Raw genomic sequence first — 14,067 nt, forward strand, 5'->3', positions numbered from 1 at the left:
AGTCTGGCCCGTGGGATAGTATCAAAAGCTTTGCCGAAATTCACAAAGCAGCAAAATATCCATTGCCCTTAAGCTCTCCCCTAATCAATGATCCCGCGTAGTGTAAAGATATGATCTAGTGTGGAGTGCCTTCTCTTGAAGCCTGCCTGCCCTGGTGCTCTGAGTCTCTGCTCCTCGGACCATCTACAAAGCTCATGCTCCAAAATCGAACCATAAATCTTGGCCAAGGTGTGACCAATCATGATAGTCCTATAGTTGTTGGGGTCCATGGGGTCACGTGCATTCAAGATAGGTACAATAGTATTTGATGACCAACTGACACGGAAGCCCTCACATAAAGCCCTGTTAAACATGTGAACCAGTAAAGGGGCTAGCGTGTCCCTAGGATGGTAGAAATGCTTGGTGAGGAGTCCATCATGATCCTGTGCTCTCCCAGTCTGCATCCTGTCAATACCATGTTGAGGTAGAAAGAAGGAAGAGTGTGGGGGACGAGGTTCGGGTGGATGGGGGAGAGGTGGCTGCTCGGGGACATGGTAGAGAGAGGTGGCATAGGTGTGCCAGGTGCTGGGTGAAGTAATCGGAGTTGGAAGGCGATGATCCTAGAAGATCTTGTAGGCCTCCTTAGAGTCCCTTCCAAGAAATAGCTGGTATAGCTCCTGCTCAAGCTTGGCTAGGTAGGCTCTCTTCTTTTTCCGTGTGAGATGTGGAAAGATCACTCGCGCTTGCTGGTGAGTGGTGGATCCTAGTGCCATCTCCCGATGTAGACGAGCTTGGGTATCATGACATTCCTCGTCATACCAGCTATTCTGTGTGGGACAGTCCCTCCTGGTGATGTAGGGGTACCTTTGGAGTGTGGGAAGGCGGCTGCAGTGGACGTATGGAGGGTGGCTGAGAGGTGTGTAGTAAGCTCATCAAGTGGGATGTGGGGGTCGAGGTCGGAGAGGATGCGGTAGATGTGATCAGAATAGATGGAAGAGGTCTCTCTGGTGAAGTGGTATCTCGGACGGTGATGAGGCAAAGCAGGCGGTTGCATGGTGTATCGGCATGTGAGGGAGAAGGCCAAGTATGCATGGTCGGTTGCAACACCGATGGGGCGAGGAGAGATGGTAAACTCCGGAATGAGTGGGATGAGAGAGAGAGGGATCCCATTAGATAGTCCACTATACTAGCCCCATGTCCGAAGGGGTAGGAGGTGAGGAGTTGGATCTAGGCCATCTAGCCAGGCCATTATAAATGGCTAGCCTATGAGCCCTGCCAAGGGCTAAGAGATACTCTCCATAGTCTGTGCGGGCTGCTGTAGCCTGTGATGTCCGCTCCAGATCCGTATCCACCGTGTGAATCTCCTGGTACATGGGATCATCTGTCTCAAAGAAGGGTATTTGTGCACCTGCGGTGCAGGCATTGAGCCAAGAGGATGTCCCCTAGACTGGAAAATTTCATAATGTCACCATAAAGGGGTAGGTACGGGGACTCTCCATGGGTGGCATATTTAGAATTGGAGGGCGCAAAGTAGCACATTGCAAGGTAGATGTCTCGGGCCCTCTATGTCTGGATCCTCACCCACAAAAACTGTGCGGCCTCATCCCGTCCGACCACCTGTATCACATGTTGAAGGTCCTCCCTGTATAGTAAAGCCACCCCTCCCGACCCCCGGGTACCCCCTACTGTGCGTGGGTATGGGCGGTGAACAGACTCCCATCTATATCCTCTCACCTCTAGAAGCCGACTCTCCTGGCACTCATGAGTCTCTGTGTATAAGACCAAGTCTCTCCCTCTAAATGTCTCCTCGAACAGACCTGCATCTATCCTCAAGGCACCATTGCAGTTCCAAACCGCAGTCTCTAGCTTGGTCTCATAGGTCTCGCACCGTCATTGGGCACGTCGCTCGGTGATGATCACCCTCCCATCTTTGTACACTGCCCATTTCCCTGCCTTTCGTGCATCCAAGATGCGTGGCATGCACTCCCTCATGTGTGCCACCTATTCTAGTGTGTGCCACCTATGCTAGTCTTTTCTCCTTTTAGTGCCCGCCTTTTGGTAAGGAATGCTTGCCTTGCCTCCAACCCCGCAAACTTGAGGATGAGTGCGCGTTCCTTGGTGGTGTCTTTGCCCACCCTCCATGCCTTGACGAAGGGGGTATGAGCGATTTCCAACTTTCTACGTAGTGCTATGGCGTCCTCTTTCGGCGAGGCTCCTTCCTTCCATCCCACCACTCTCACATTCAATGCCCTAATCTTCCTTCTTTTCTCCTCTTCGAGTGTGTCATTGATGATGTTTGGGGATGATGGTGGGTTCCATTGCTACTTGGCAACCTTGTTTCTGTGTCTTCTTAATCACCTCAGCTCATGTGGTTGCCTCATTTGCCTTCTTCTCCTCTTGTTCCTGGAGGGTCTTCATTTACTCTGTAAGTGTATTCAGCTCATCATTGAGGGATAGTTGAATCTCTCCTTCTTCGAATTGAGTACGTGCCCTCAAGGTCTCGTTTTCCACTCTTTAAGGGTGGCGACTTGGGCCCCCAGCTCCGTGATTAGTGAGGTGTGGTGGCTGGTTTTTGCGTCCAACATTTGGACCATTTCCTCCTGCATTTTGCTTAGCTGAGTTGCCATGTATGCCTGCATGCCTGCCTTCCACCTATCCATCTCCTCTTGCATGGAGGCACGCAACTCATGCCTAAGGTCATCACTATCCTTGTTCTCCCCGAGCTTCTTTTAGTGCTCAATGTCGATTGAGATAAGCTGTCTAGAGGACTCTAGGGCAAGCCTTGGGTACCTGTGGGGATCCATGTGACTGATGCGATGGAGGTATGTGACTGTCTGGAAGATTGCCTCCACTGCCATCGGGGTTGCAGCAAACTCTGCCTGGATAATCTGGTGTGGGAGTGATGGTTTGCTGCGGATCATACAGGAGAACATCATGACCTGGGGCCTCTCAACTCGCTGCCAATCCTCATCGGATAAATCTGGCCCCCAGAAAGCTGCTCCATACATCAAGGCTGGTGTGACAAGGGTGTCAAAAAGCCAGCCCTTCGTCCTAGGATCCTGGAAATGTGCTTGGAAGCACTGCCGCTCAAGTAAGCTCAAGCCTGCATATCCCCGCGTCACTCTGGCATGTGCTGCGAGAAGCATGGTAAAAGCATGGGCCACTGAAAGTGACACCAAGGTAGACATAGGACGAGACAATCTCCACAGGATCCCCTCTATATGTGAAGCTCAATTTGGATGTGACGGGGCGAGAGGTATTGAAGACCATTACCTTGCTTTTACCAAGGTTAACGGAGAGGTCCCGCTGAGTGCAATAGAGCCCAAGTATGAGAGAGAGATTGCACAACTTGAATGGTACTCATATGAAACAATGAAGGACCCAAGTATATCATTTTATAGGCACCAAGGTCTTTGTCTTTTGACCCTAAATAAGAGGGTGTTCACACCCCAAAAGATACTAGACTCCAGACTAACTCTGAAATATCCAACAAACTCCCATTCGGAGTGATGGTGGAGTTACATGCATTACCTTCAATAGTCCCGTACACTCACACAAGCGAGGACACAAGACGTGTTTGCCGCTTTAGACCCAAAGGCCAGTAAGCATGTCTGAGAGGCTAGTGAGCGTCGCACAAAAGTCTTAGAGGCTCAACAAGCATGGCTCAGAGGCTTAACAAGCATGGTCTTGGTGAATGACTCAGAGGTTAGGTCTCGCCTCGGGTGACAAAGATAGTCTACAGCGACACACCAAAACAACCCCCCCTTGCCTAAAGCAAGGGAAAAAAGGATATGATGGAGAGCAGTGTTGCAATGAAACGCGTTTCATTCCATGTGAATGAAACGAAACGTTTCATAAATGTTTCATAGGAAAGAAACACGTTTCTTTCATGATGCCTGGGAAACCTACGTTTTTTCAACGTATTCTATCTAGAGAGCACGTTTTTTGAAAAAACGTCTACAGGCGATTGGGAAATTGATTGAAGGAGCTCTTGCCTTGCACAAATCAGCTCCTACCAGCTCCTCCCACACTTTCGAGGTTCCGTGCCCGCCAACTCTAAGGTTGGTTGTGCTGATTTGTTGGTTTTTTCTTCGATTTTGTAAAAAAACACAAAGATTTTGAAATTTGGGGGTTTTCATGCCAGGGTGCCAATCCAACCCTGCTTTTGTCAAGATGCTTCGTAGTAAGGGTGCCATGTGGGCCCATGTCACTCCCCTTTCTAAATATGGTGGTTTAGGCACACAAAAGTGGAAATGCAATTTTTGCGGGATTTGCTCAGGAGGGTCCATAATCCATGTTAAGGCCCATTTCATAGGTTTAACTGGGGAAGGCATTGGTGCATGCAAACTTGTGCGTGCAAACATCAAAGCTGAGCTACAAGAATGGAAAAGACAGCAACTGACAGGACGCGGTTGTGGGCTTGTGCTTGAGGATATTGGGGTTAGTAAGGATACATGTGAGGCATCAAAGAGAACACGGTTGGGTTGAGAGGAAGATGCACAGAGCCAAGCAGGATTTGCGGGTGCTGGTAGTTCCACTCCCACGGCAACACGAACCCCTTTGCCTGCAGCACCCAAAGCCTCTCTAAAGAGAGCAAGCATGCAAAAGCAGGCAATCAAAGATGCAACTAGGGAACTCACTAGGCTTTTCATCCAATGTGCTTTGTCTTTTCACATTGCAGCCCTCCAATGGCTGTGGGTATTGAGGGAGATGACCAAAAAGGAAGAGATAATGAAAAAGTGATAAGTCACTAATCATGATGAGTTTAAATGATGAAAAAGTGATGAGTCACTAATCAAACTGAAGGAGAGTGGAGTAGATGATAAGCAAAGCATAAACACTGAGAATCATGGCTCTGATACCATCTTGGCAATCACGGGATGATCAATCATGGAGCTATGGAGGATGAAATCACTCCATGATTGAGGAGTGTGAAGAAGAGAGAAAGAAAGAAAGAAAGAAAGATTTTATTAACGTCTTCCAAAAGATCGAACTCGGCCTATGAGACAAATCGGTGTACCTGTATGGGGTATCCTCTGTCATCCCAACAAAATGAAAAAGTACTGAACTAAAAAGCTGAATCTGGGTGTGCAATAAGTACAATGAGTGGTGGAGGGGATGGAGCTCTACTACTAGGAGAATGCAAAGCTATATGCATGGAGTATACAATCATGATATGCAACCTAGCTAGCTCCATCCTGTACCATACTCGGGGTATAAAATGGTATACATCAATGAAGGGGGTGTCCACAGCTCCCCGAAGAACATGCCTGGGTGTGCTCTGAAGCGAGCCAGTCGCTCCGCACCCTCTCTGTGAAACTGAGCTCTGATCTCTGTCATCTCTCTCTGGTATAGGCGTGGTGTCCGAAAGCCAGGTGTCCTCTGTCTCCTGCGGGCTCTGAGTGTCTCTGCTCTCTGGAGAGTAATTCCGTGCCGTGTAGGGGCTGGGAGTGGGATGGATCTCTGAAAAAATGTAGTAATCTATGTCTGTCGTCCCCCCTCTGGAGCTGTCTGAGCCTGTAATGATGTCTCTCTGTGGCCTTGTATGTCTAGAATGAATCTCCCCAGTATGCGTTGGTCTGCTGCCTCAAAGATCTGGCATAGGGAATGTGGCTCTCTGAAGATATCTCTCTTTGACGGCTGTATATGCTCTGCATCTGCATACATAATGCTCCTCACTCTCCACCTTCTCTCTGCTCAATTTGCATACCCTCTCCTCTCGGGGGATCCGTGCTGTTGTGCCAGTCTCAATCTCCAATCGGTGTGATGAAACTCTAAGCTGACCAATAGCCACTCGGGAGCCGTGTGGTAAAAAGCCCTCCATGTGTCTAGGCCTCTCTATAAATCCATCATCAGTGATACTCATGAAGTGATCTCTGTAGTATAGCATCTTCGGTGGAAGAGGCTGTGTAGGTGATATCCATGTCTCTCGTGTATAGAGCTGCCATAGATCCTGTCTCAATACTCTGTTCCTCTCACTATGAGAGAGACGGATATGTGGTGCATCCATGTCATACTGGAATGGTGGTAGATGATCCATGTCTAGGCCATGCTGTGAGAACCAATGTGTGACCTGTGCATACCATGATCCTTTGTCTCCTGCCTCAGCCAGCTGTCTCGATGCCTCAAAAGCTCTGTAAGACAATCTGTCCTGTGGCATCTCTCGGAATCTGTCTAGCAGGCATATAGTCTGAAATATGGCCTCTACCATCATAGGAGGCGCAGCAAACTCTGCTCGGATAATGTCATGAGGTACTGACGGTTTGCTGCGTATCATGCGTGCCAGCATGAGGGCCTGTGGTCTCTCTATCTGTGTCCACCAATGGGTAGCAAGGCCTGGCGCCCATACCGCTGCTCCATACATCAATGCCGGTGTGACTAATGTGTCAAATAGCCACCCCTTCGTCCGGGGCTCCTGAAAATGCGCCTGGTGGCACTGTCTCTCTAGCATAGCCAATTTTGCATATCCCTGTGTCAATCTAGCTCTGGCTGCTGAACCCATGGTGAAGCGTGTGGCTGCTGCAGAGAAGGTAACCCCTAGGTACACGTATGATGTCACCACTTCCACCTGGCGTCCTACGAGAGTGAATGTCAGTTGACTCCTGCCCTGTCTCGATGTATGAAAGACCATAACCTTGGTTTTCCCAAGGTTCACACGAAGACCCCTCTGTGTGCAGAAATCATCAAGTGCATGTAGATGCTGCTGTAGACCACCTGGACACTCAGACACTAATACAATATCATCAGCATAAAGCATAATATGTACTGAGGTACCTACTAAATCAACTCCATCTCCGCCTCCCCGTGTAATGAAGTCAGCCACCTCATCAATGTATAACCCAAATAGCGTGGGGGAAAGTGGGCATCCTTGCTTCACACCAATGGTGCTAGCAATAGTCTCGGACATACCTCCTGGACATCTGACTCGCCCAAAAACTTGCTCATATAATGCATAGATGCCCCATGTCATATCTGCTGGTATGCCAAGAGACTGCAGGCGCTGAAAGAGCCTCTCTCGTGGTACTGTGTCAAATGCCTCGTGGAAATCCACAAAGCAGCACTAGAGCTTTCTCTTCCTCACTCTGGCCTGATCAATCATACATCACAAAGTGAATACATGGTCAGTGGTAGAGAAAGCTCTCCTGAAGCCTGCCTGCCCTGATGAGCGTAAACCTACTCGCTCAGCATATAAGCTAAGCTCTTGCTCCAACACTGCACCATAGAGTTTGGCCAGCACGTGGCCAACCATAACCGTCCTCCTGTAGTTGCTCGGATTGAGCATATCCCTTGTTTTGTGAATCAGCACAATGGTGTGCATCGTCCACTCCGCAGGCAAACCCTCTTGTAGTGCCCTGTTAAACAGGTGTGCAAGAAAAGGAGCCAAAGAATCTACTGCATATATGAGATGCTCACCCTGCAGGCCCATATGGTCGGCGGCCCGTCCATTCTGTAGGTGGCGGATAGCTTCCTGTACCATCGAGTGGGTAAAGAAGCTAGCTGTGGTAGGTCGAGGCTCTTGTGGCTGAGGTATAGGTGGCTGCTGTGGGGCGTGGTATAGGCCCTCTGCATGTGTGCCATGTCTGTGGGTCTGCAATAGGTGTCGGTGTCCGGGGTCTCTGAAGTGCCGCCATGAGACAGGGCTTTCTCTACTCATGAAGAAATGAAAGATCTCTAGCTCTTGTATCTCTGCGAAGGCCGGCCTTTTGCGGCGAGTAAGTCTCCTCATCTCTCTCCTCCTCTGCACTCGTCATCATACCATTTGTTCTGGGGCATAGTCCTAGATCTCGCGGGCTCTCCTAAGTGGACACGATATGGGAAGCTCTGTAATGCAGCCGTGTGTGTAGGAGTGATGCCAGCTGGGCTGTAATGGTATCCATAGGTGCCAGGGGATCCATGAGCAGGAACCCATCCTCTACTCTGCCAGTGTATATGTCTGCCATGTCATGTGTGAAGTAGATGGTAGTGTGTGGCGTCGGTATGTGGGGGGGTGGTGATACTGGTGATCCGGCTAGCGAAAATGCCAAGTATGTATGATCTGCCCCAATAGGCCGAGGTGGAATGGAGAATGAGGTGACAAGCTGTGATGCCTCCAAAGACCCCATAATGTAGTCTACCACCGTGCCTCCGGTCCGTGTATGACCCCCATGTGGGAAGCATGTCAGCCCTCCTGATCCTGGCCACTGTAGCATCCCGTTATAAATAACGAGACGATGCCTGGCTCCCAACTCTAGTAAGTGGTCCCCATAATGTCCTCTGTCTGGTCCAGTGTCCTCTGATGCCCGACTAGCCCCTATCTCCTCTGGATCCACAGGGTGGAGGATCTCCATGTCATCATAGTCATAGACCTCACACTGTCTGCTCTGTGTGTGAAGTCACCCGTAAGAAATACTTCCCCTAGTGTAGAATAATGCATAATCTCCTCTGACAGACAAGTGTATGGCGAGGCTCCTGTCTCCTCCTCCTGTGGCATGTCCTCTGTAATGACATAGGAGGATCCTGATGGAGAAAAGTAACATAGAGCTATGTATATAACCCTGTCCTGTGAGAGTTGTAAGTTGATCCACATGTATCTGGCCAGCCTCTGGATCCTGTGCTACCACTCTCAGTCTCCCCTGTAGCTCCCGTCTGAATAGAACTGCTACTCCCCCCGACCCTCTCGAGGTACCCTGGCGTGTGGTCCTCCTGTATGCTGACTCCCACTGGAATCCCTCTACTCGAGGTAGCCCTCTCTTTGGGCTCTGATGTGTCTGTCAGAAGTTTGATGTCTCTTCCCACCATAACATGCTCAAGTATGAGAGAGAGAGAGACATCATACTTGAATGGTACTCATATGAAAGAATGAAGGGCCCAAGTACATTCTTTTATAGGCACCAAGGCCTTTGTCTTTTGACCCTGAATAAGAGGGTGTTCACACCACAAAAGACACTAGACTCCAGACTAACTCCGAAATATCCAACAACCAGTTTATTACATGCTTGATGGTTGTTTGCCCTGTTTATTGCAAAAGGCAATACGCCGGAGTGTGGATAGTGTTAAGCAAAGCCCAAAATTGAAGGCACATTATTGGGATTTCAGAGTTAGTTTGTGTGAACAACTCTTATTAGGGTCTAGTCAAAAGATGAGACTTGGTACCTCTAAAAGCATGTACTTGGGAGGTTCTTATCACAACAAATATACCATTTTGAGCTGTGCAACATCTCTCTCTTGTGATCAATCTCTCTCTCTCTTCACCATTGTCATGGATTGAGCTTCCTCTCTCTCTTTAAACCCTCATCTCTCCTACACTCACATCATGGAAATCTTCCACCCTCCATAGCTTGAGCTCCAAATCTTGTGGATATCGACTGTCATGACTCTTGAGGCTCGTCAAACTGCAGCCTGCTGTATGCAGGGAGATTTCAGTATTGAATTACATGATTTAGCTTTTTTGCATATCTCTAAACCACTCATCAACATGACTGGTCATGTGGTTAGAGGCTCTAGAATCCGCATACCATATATCTTGAGATCCTGACGTATCCCCTGTTATGGAACTAAGCATGTGTTGCATCACAAACAACTGCTCACTTATGTCATCACCTCCATGTTTGCTAGTAGATGATGCATAGTTACCTTCCTCCTGCAACTTCCCACTTTTAATGTCATTCTGTTTTTTGTAGCAGTCCTTTGCCATGTGTCCTAGTTTGCCACAGTAATTCTACGGTTTGAGGAATCGAACCTGTGATCTTCAACTTCCATTGTGTTGCCTTCATCAATATGCTATTTAGCCTTATGTAGAGGGGAACTTGCCTTTTGATAACACATACAGGCTTTGGTTTTAGTACGCCACCATATAGAAAATTTGGGAATCTAAAGTATAATGAGATGGATCTAATGCTTTTTGCAGATAAGGCCACGCTTCTCCTTCAAAAGAAAAGAGGTTCGACCTGGAGAGTTTGAGGTGGGTAACATGTTTACATGGTATGACTGCGTCATATTGTAGATGCTTTTTGAAAATCTTATATTTTGCAGATTGAAAATTTGGATTTTCCCAACACAACAGAGAGCTACTACAGATATATGCAGGTTGGAGGCAGGCTTTTCATCATGTTTGCCCTTATACGTGGAGATATTTTTGAGTTCACAGACAGTCAGAAGATATACATTTTGATTTATCTTTTGCAGAGACAAATTGCTGCTGATTTAAAAGAAGCTGTCTGCCGGGTCCCTGATTCAAACTTTGATGGTATGGTGCGAGGGTTTTATTTTTGTTTCCATTACGGACATCTGACCTGCTGTGCTAGTCACTAGGAATATGATATGTCATACAAAGAACTCCCAACCTGTTGCCATCAGCCTTTGAATCAGAACTGTCGATCCCCATTGTGTCCGTGACATTGAGGAATGTTCCTGGGCTGGCCCTTTTTGAGAAAAGGGCTCCTGGCTTTGTTGACCTGGTGCCCAAGGCCGTTAGCTCTTTCAGCAATGCTCTATGCATTCCTGAGGGTTCTTTTGCAAAGTGGCAGGCAACAAGGGATGTTTTTTTAAAATGATCTGAAGCCTTCGAAGGCTTTCTCATACTATTGTTATTATTATATTGTGGTGACAGAGAGTGCATATGCAAACATCCCCACAACACCTTATGAGCTGCCTGATGGCCAGTATGGTTTGAATCCTTTTTCAATATTTGTAAGAGATTTCGTAGAAAAGATCATAGAGGAATAATATTGCTTGTAATGTGGGATAGAGAAAAATAATTGTTGCCATTTCAATCTATTTTTTAAAAATATTGATCAGGATAATCGAGGTTGCTTCAGATCGCTTCAAAATTCCAGACTTGCTGTTTAATCCTTCACTAATTCAGGTACATAATTTTGCGTTTGTCTAATCCCACTTGTTGTTCATTTGGAAGCCTTTTTTTCTGAATAATGTAATGTTGTGTGTGCATTTTTTTTCACTTCCATGGGTTTCAGACTGTGCCTGGAATGGAAAAATTTGTGGCTGAATCTGCTTCTGTCAAGGGGGTTCCTCAAATGGTGAAGTGTTTTTTTTTTGCAGAGTAGTGGGGAAACATGCCACCAAATGATTTTATTGAATTTTCCTGTCATTGCTTGTGTGTCAGTGTAACTATTTTTTGCTTGCCTGATGGCAGGTAATAGAGAGTATAAACAAGTGCGATGTTGATATCCGAAGAGAATTGTTTAGTAGCATCCTTGTAAGGTTAATGCTATCTTAAAACCTCCTGTGTGTGTCTTTTGGGGGCTGGGGGTGGCGGTGCTCATTGACTTTATCTCTCAGCTGGTTGTTAAAAGAGTTAGACCTTGGGCCTACCCCATTCCTGTCGTCAGTGAGTGTGATAACTGGACGCCATGGCCGAAAAGCATCCTGCAGTTTCATTAATTTGAATTTTTCTTTTAATATTTTGTTACTTCAATACGGAACTCTTCCTGGTGTAACTTATGGTCTTGTGAGCTTCTAGCTTGCAGGCGGAACAGCTGCAATGCAGCAATTGAAGGAGCGACTGGAGAAAGAGTTGATGGAGGTATTCACATAAGATTAGTGGATCAGAGATTGGGATCTTTACTTCTTCTAGTCTTTAACTTGTCAGTAAGCACTTGATGCATGGATCTAAACTTGTCTATGCTTTACAGGAGGCACCCCAGGCTGCTAGGGTCAAGGTCCTTGCAAGCGGTAATGCGATTGAAAGGCGCTTCAGGTAAATGAATTAAAAGCTTGCAGACTGATATAATTCAGAAAAAGTAGATAGGAAATGCAGCACACAAAACTCTTGTAAATTTGAAGTAGTAATATTTTAGGGTCATTAGAGCCAGACTTCAGTGATTTTTTTTTCCCCAAAAGGCCATCATATAGCTCTTCATTATAATTAACTGTCTGCATGGGTGTCCTGGTCTGAGAAGTAAGGATGCCAGTATATTTAGACAGGTCCAATGTGCACAGTACAATCAGGATTTGCAGAGATCAGGTCGTATTTTGGCAGCCTCCATCAGGGACGTGCTGCCCATGAGATGCGAGGAAAGTGGCTGGGCAAGGCAGAACCAGATTTAGGCTGCCAGACAGTTGCGTTTGGGTGCCAGACAGGTCTGGACAGGTAAGGCAGGCGGTTGGGCAGGTCGGGCAGCGCTGACAACTGTATAGTGCTTAGTCGGACTGATAAATAGTCCAACCCACTCCCTTTCCCCACTTCCTGATAAATCATCTTGCCTTCCTCGATCAGCAGTCAAGCAGCCCTCAGTAGCTCATTAGCATGTGTTTGAATGCAGGAAGCAGCATATGTGACTACTTGGCTCCCTAATCATGCTTAACAGGATACGAGTACATCATTAACCTCTATGGCTGTATTTTTAGGGCATAATGAATAAGCTACAACAAACTCACTTTGAACAGCAGAAACACCCTTCTCTTGCCCACGACTAAACCACGGGAATCCCTTAACCGCATGCATCTAGGACCTGAACCGCTCCACGGCGCAGGCACACCCAACCTTGCCATCTTCTCCTAATGAATAAGCTACAACAAACTCACTTTGAACAGCAGAAACACCCTTCTCTTGCCCACGACTAAACCACGGGAATCCCTTAACCGCATGCATCTAGGACCTGAACCGCTCCACGGCGCACGCACACCCAACCTTGCCATCTTCTCCTTTCCTCTCTGTCTTCCACCTTCGGTACTTGGACCTTGGAAAAATAAGAAAAGCAGCCCCTAGATTTGAGTTGAGAAGATCCTGGTGATGGATTTTCTCCTCTCCTGCTTTTGGAGTGTTACCAATTTAATACCGACAGGTTTTGCTCTGATACCAGTGTAAGACCTCTATCTAGCAAACACTTGTGACTAAGCATAACACGGGAACATAAAGACACCGGCATCTAGCTCACCGCCCAACTATGGAGCCGAGCATGGAGGTTGGTAGCATCCGAGACATTGCTCCATGTACAAAGCTTTGACATCCCATACCATGAGGACACACCCCTCATATGTAAGCATGTAGTCGTCTCACAAGCCTTTAGTCTAGGTCTGAGGAGCTCTCTCCCAAACTTACTTCAAAAGTCACTTATATAGGCCAAAGCCGTAAATAACCCTTGCATAAATAACACTAACCTCCATAGTTATGTACGAAAAAACGGTACGAGTACGGGACTTTTGAATTTTGAAAAATAAGTTCGATTGAGGTACGATCCACTTTAAAAAACACTTGAAAAAAAGATATTTGTACACATTTGGAGATGCAAAGTCTAGAGAAGTTGTACTTTGTCATATGACATAAACTAGTACAAAAACTCAAGAGTCATGAACAATGAACATTGAACATGCCATAAATAAGAGTCGTGGCCCACAGCCTACAATAGGAAATACAAAAAAGTGTGTTGTGACCGCTGACTAGTCACAACACTAAGTACAAAAATGTCTAAAGTCTAGACTGTAGAGACTAGAGTCTAGAGTCTAGTCCTCCTCCTCAGAGAAATCAGTAGGGGAAGGAATGCCCTCGCTAGAGGTGCTTCCATCATTAGAGGCCAACCCAAAACTGCCCTCGCTAAGGACATTGCCCTCGTTGTCGTACTCGGGCTCTCGGATGCCTGCAATAGGAGCATCCTCTTCTTCAGCAACAGGTGCTAAAGTGCTCCTCGAAGTTGAGCCAGAGCCATGCTTCACATATGTAGCCACCGGGGTCGAAGTAGGGCGCCGAACAGAGCATCCGCGACCTCCTACTTGTGTGCTGCCTCTAGCTACGCGACCTCTACGAGTACGAGAAACTCAGACGGTCAATCTCCTCTAGCTCCCTGTAGAGATCGGCATATATGGCCTCCTCATCTGGATCTCGCTCCTTGTGGACACTCTTAAGAGTGTCCACTGTCAACTTGAACTCGTCGACATTCACGTGAAAACAAAGTTCAAACATTTATAAATTATTAGACTTTAGTCATGCATTTATAAATTATTATTAATGAGTTGAACTTTGAACTCTGGAGATCTCTACCTGTTTGGAGATCTCCATGTCATGCATCTTCTCCACCATGCGCATGTTAGCACGGCAATATACAAGCCGCTCTAACTGCATGGTGCTGAGACGGTTTCGTATCTTTGTGTGTA

The 14,067-nt window shown here is 47.1% G+C and overlaps 1 protein-coding gene across 1 annotated transcript in view; it reads left to right on the forward strand.

Annotated features, from left to right (window-relative positions):
- ARP4 (actin-related protein 4) overlaps window positions 1-14,067 on the forward strand; it is a 118,395-nt gene that overhangs the window by 75,036 nt on the left and 29,292 nt on the right. The window contains exons 10-18 of the mRNA XM_086812503.1: window positions 9,866-9,919; window positions 9,991-10,044; window positions 10,144-10,204; window positions 10,568-10,619; window positions 10,756-10,822; window positions 10,932-10,994; window positions 11,111-11,173; window positions 11,438-11,500; window positions 11,610-11,674. Coding sequence (XP_086668629.1) covers window positions 9,866-9,919; window positions 9,991-10,044; window positions 10,144-10,204; window positions 10,568-10,619; window positions 10,756-10,822; window positions 10,932-10,994; window positions 11,111-11,173; window positions 11,438-11,500; window positions 11,610-11,674 — 542 coding nt within the window. The remainder of the gene's footprint in view (window positions 1-9,865; window positions 9,920-9,990; window positions 10,045-10,143; window positions 10,205-10,567; window positions 10,620-10,755; window positions 10,823-10,931; window positions 10,995-11,110; window positions 11,174-11,437; window positions 11,501-11,609; window positions 11,675-14,067) is intronic.

This window comes from Cibotium barometz, chromosome 18 (genome assembly GCF_041138505.1).
Source record: "Cibotium barometz isolate CiBa-2024 chromosome 18, ASM4113850v1, whole genome shotgun sequence".
Taxonomy (NCBI): domain Eukaryota; kingdom Viridiplantae; phylum Streptophyta; class Polypodiopsida; order Cyatheales; family Cibotiaceae; genus Cibotium; species Cibotium barometz.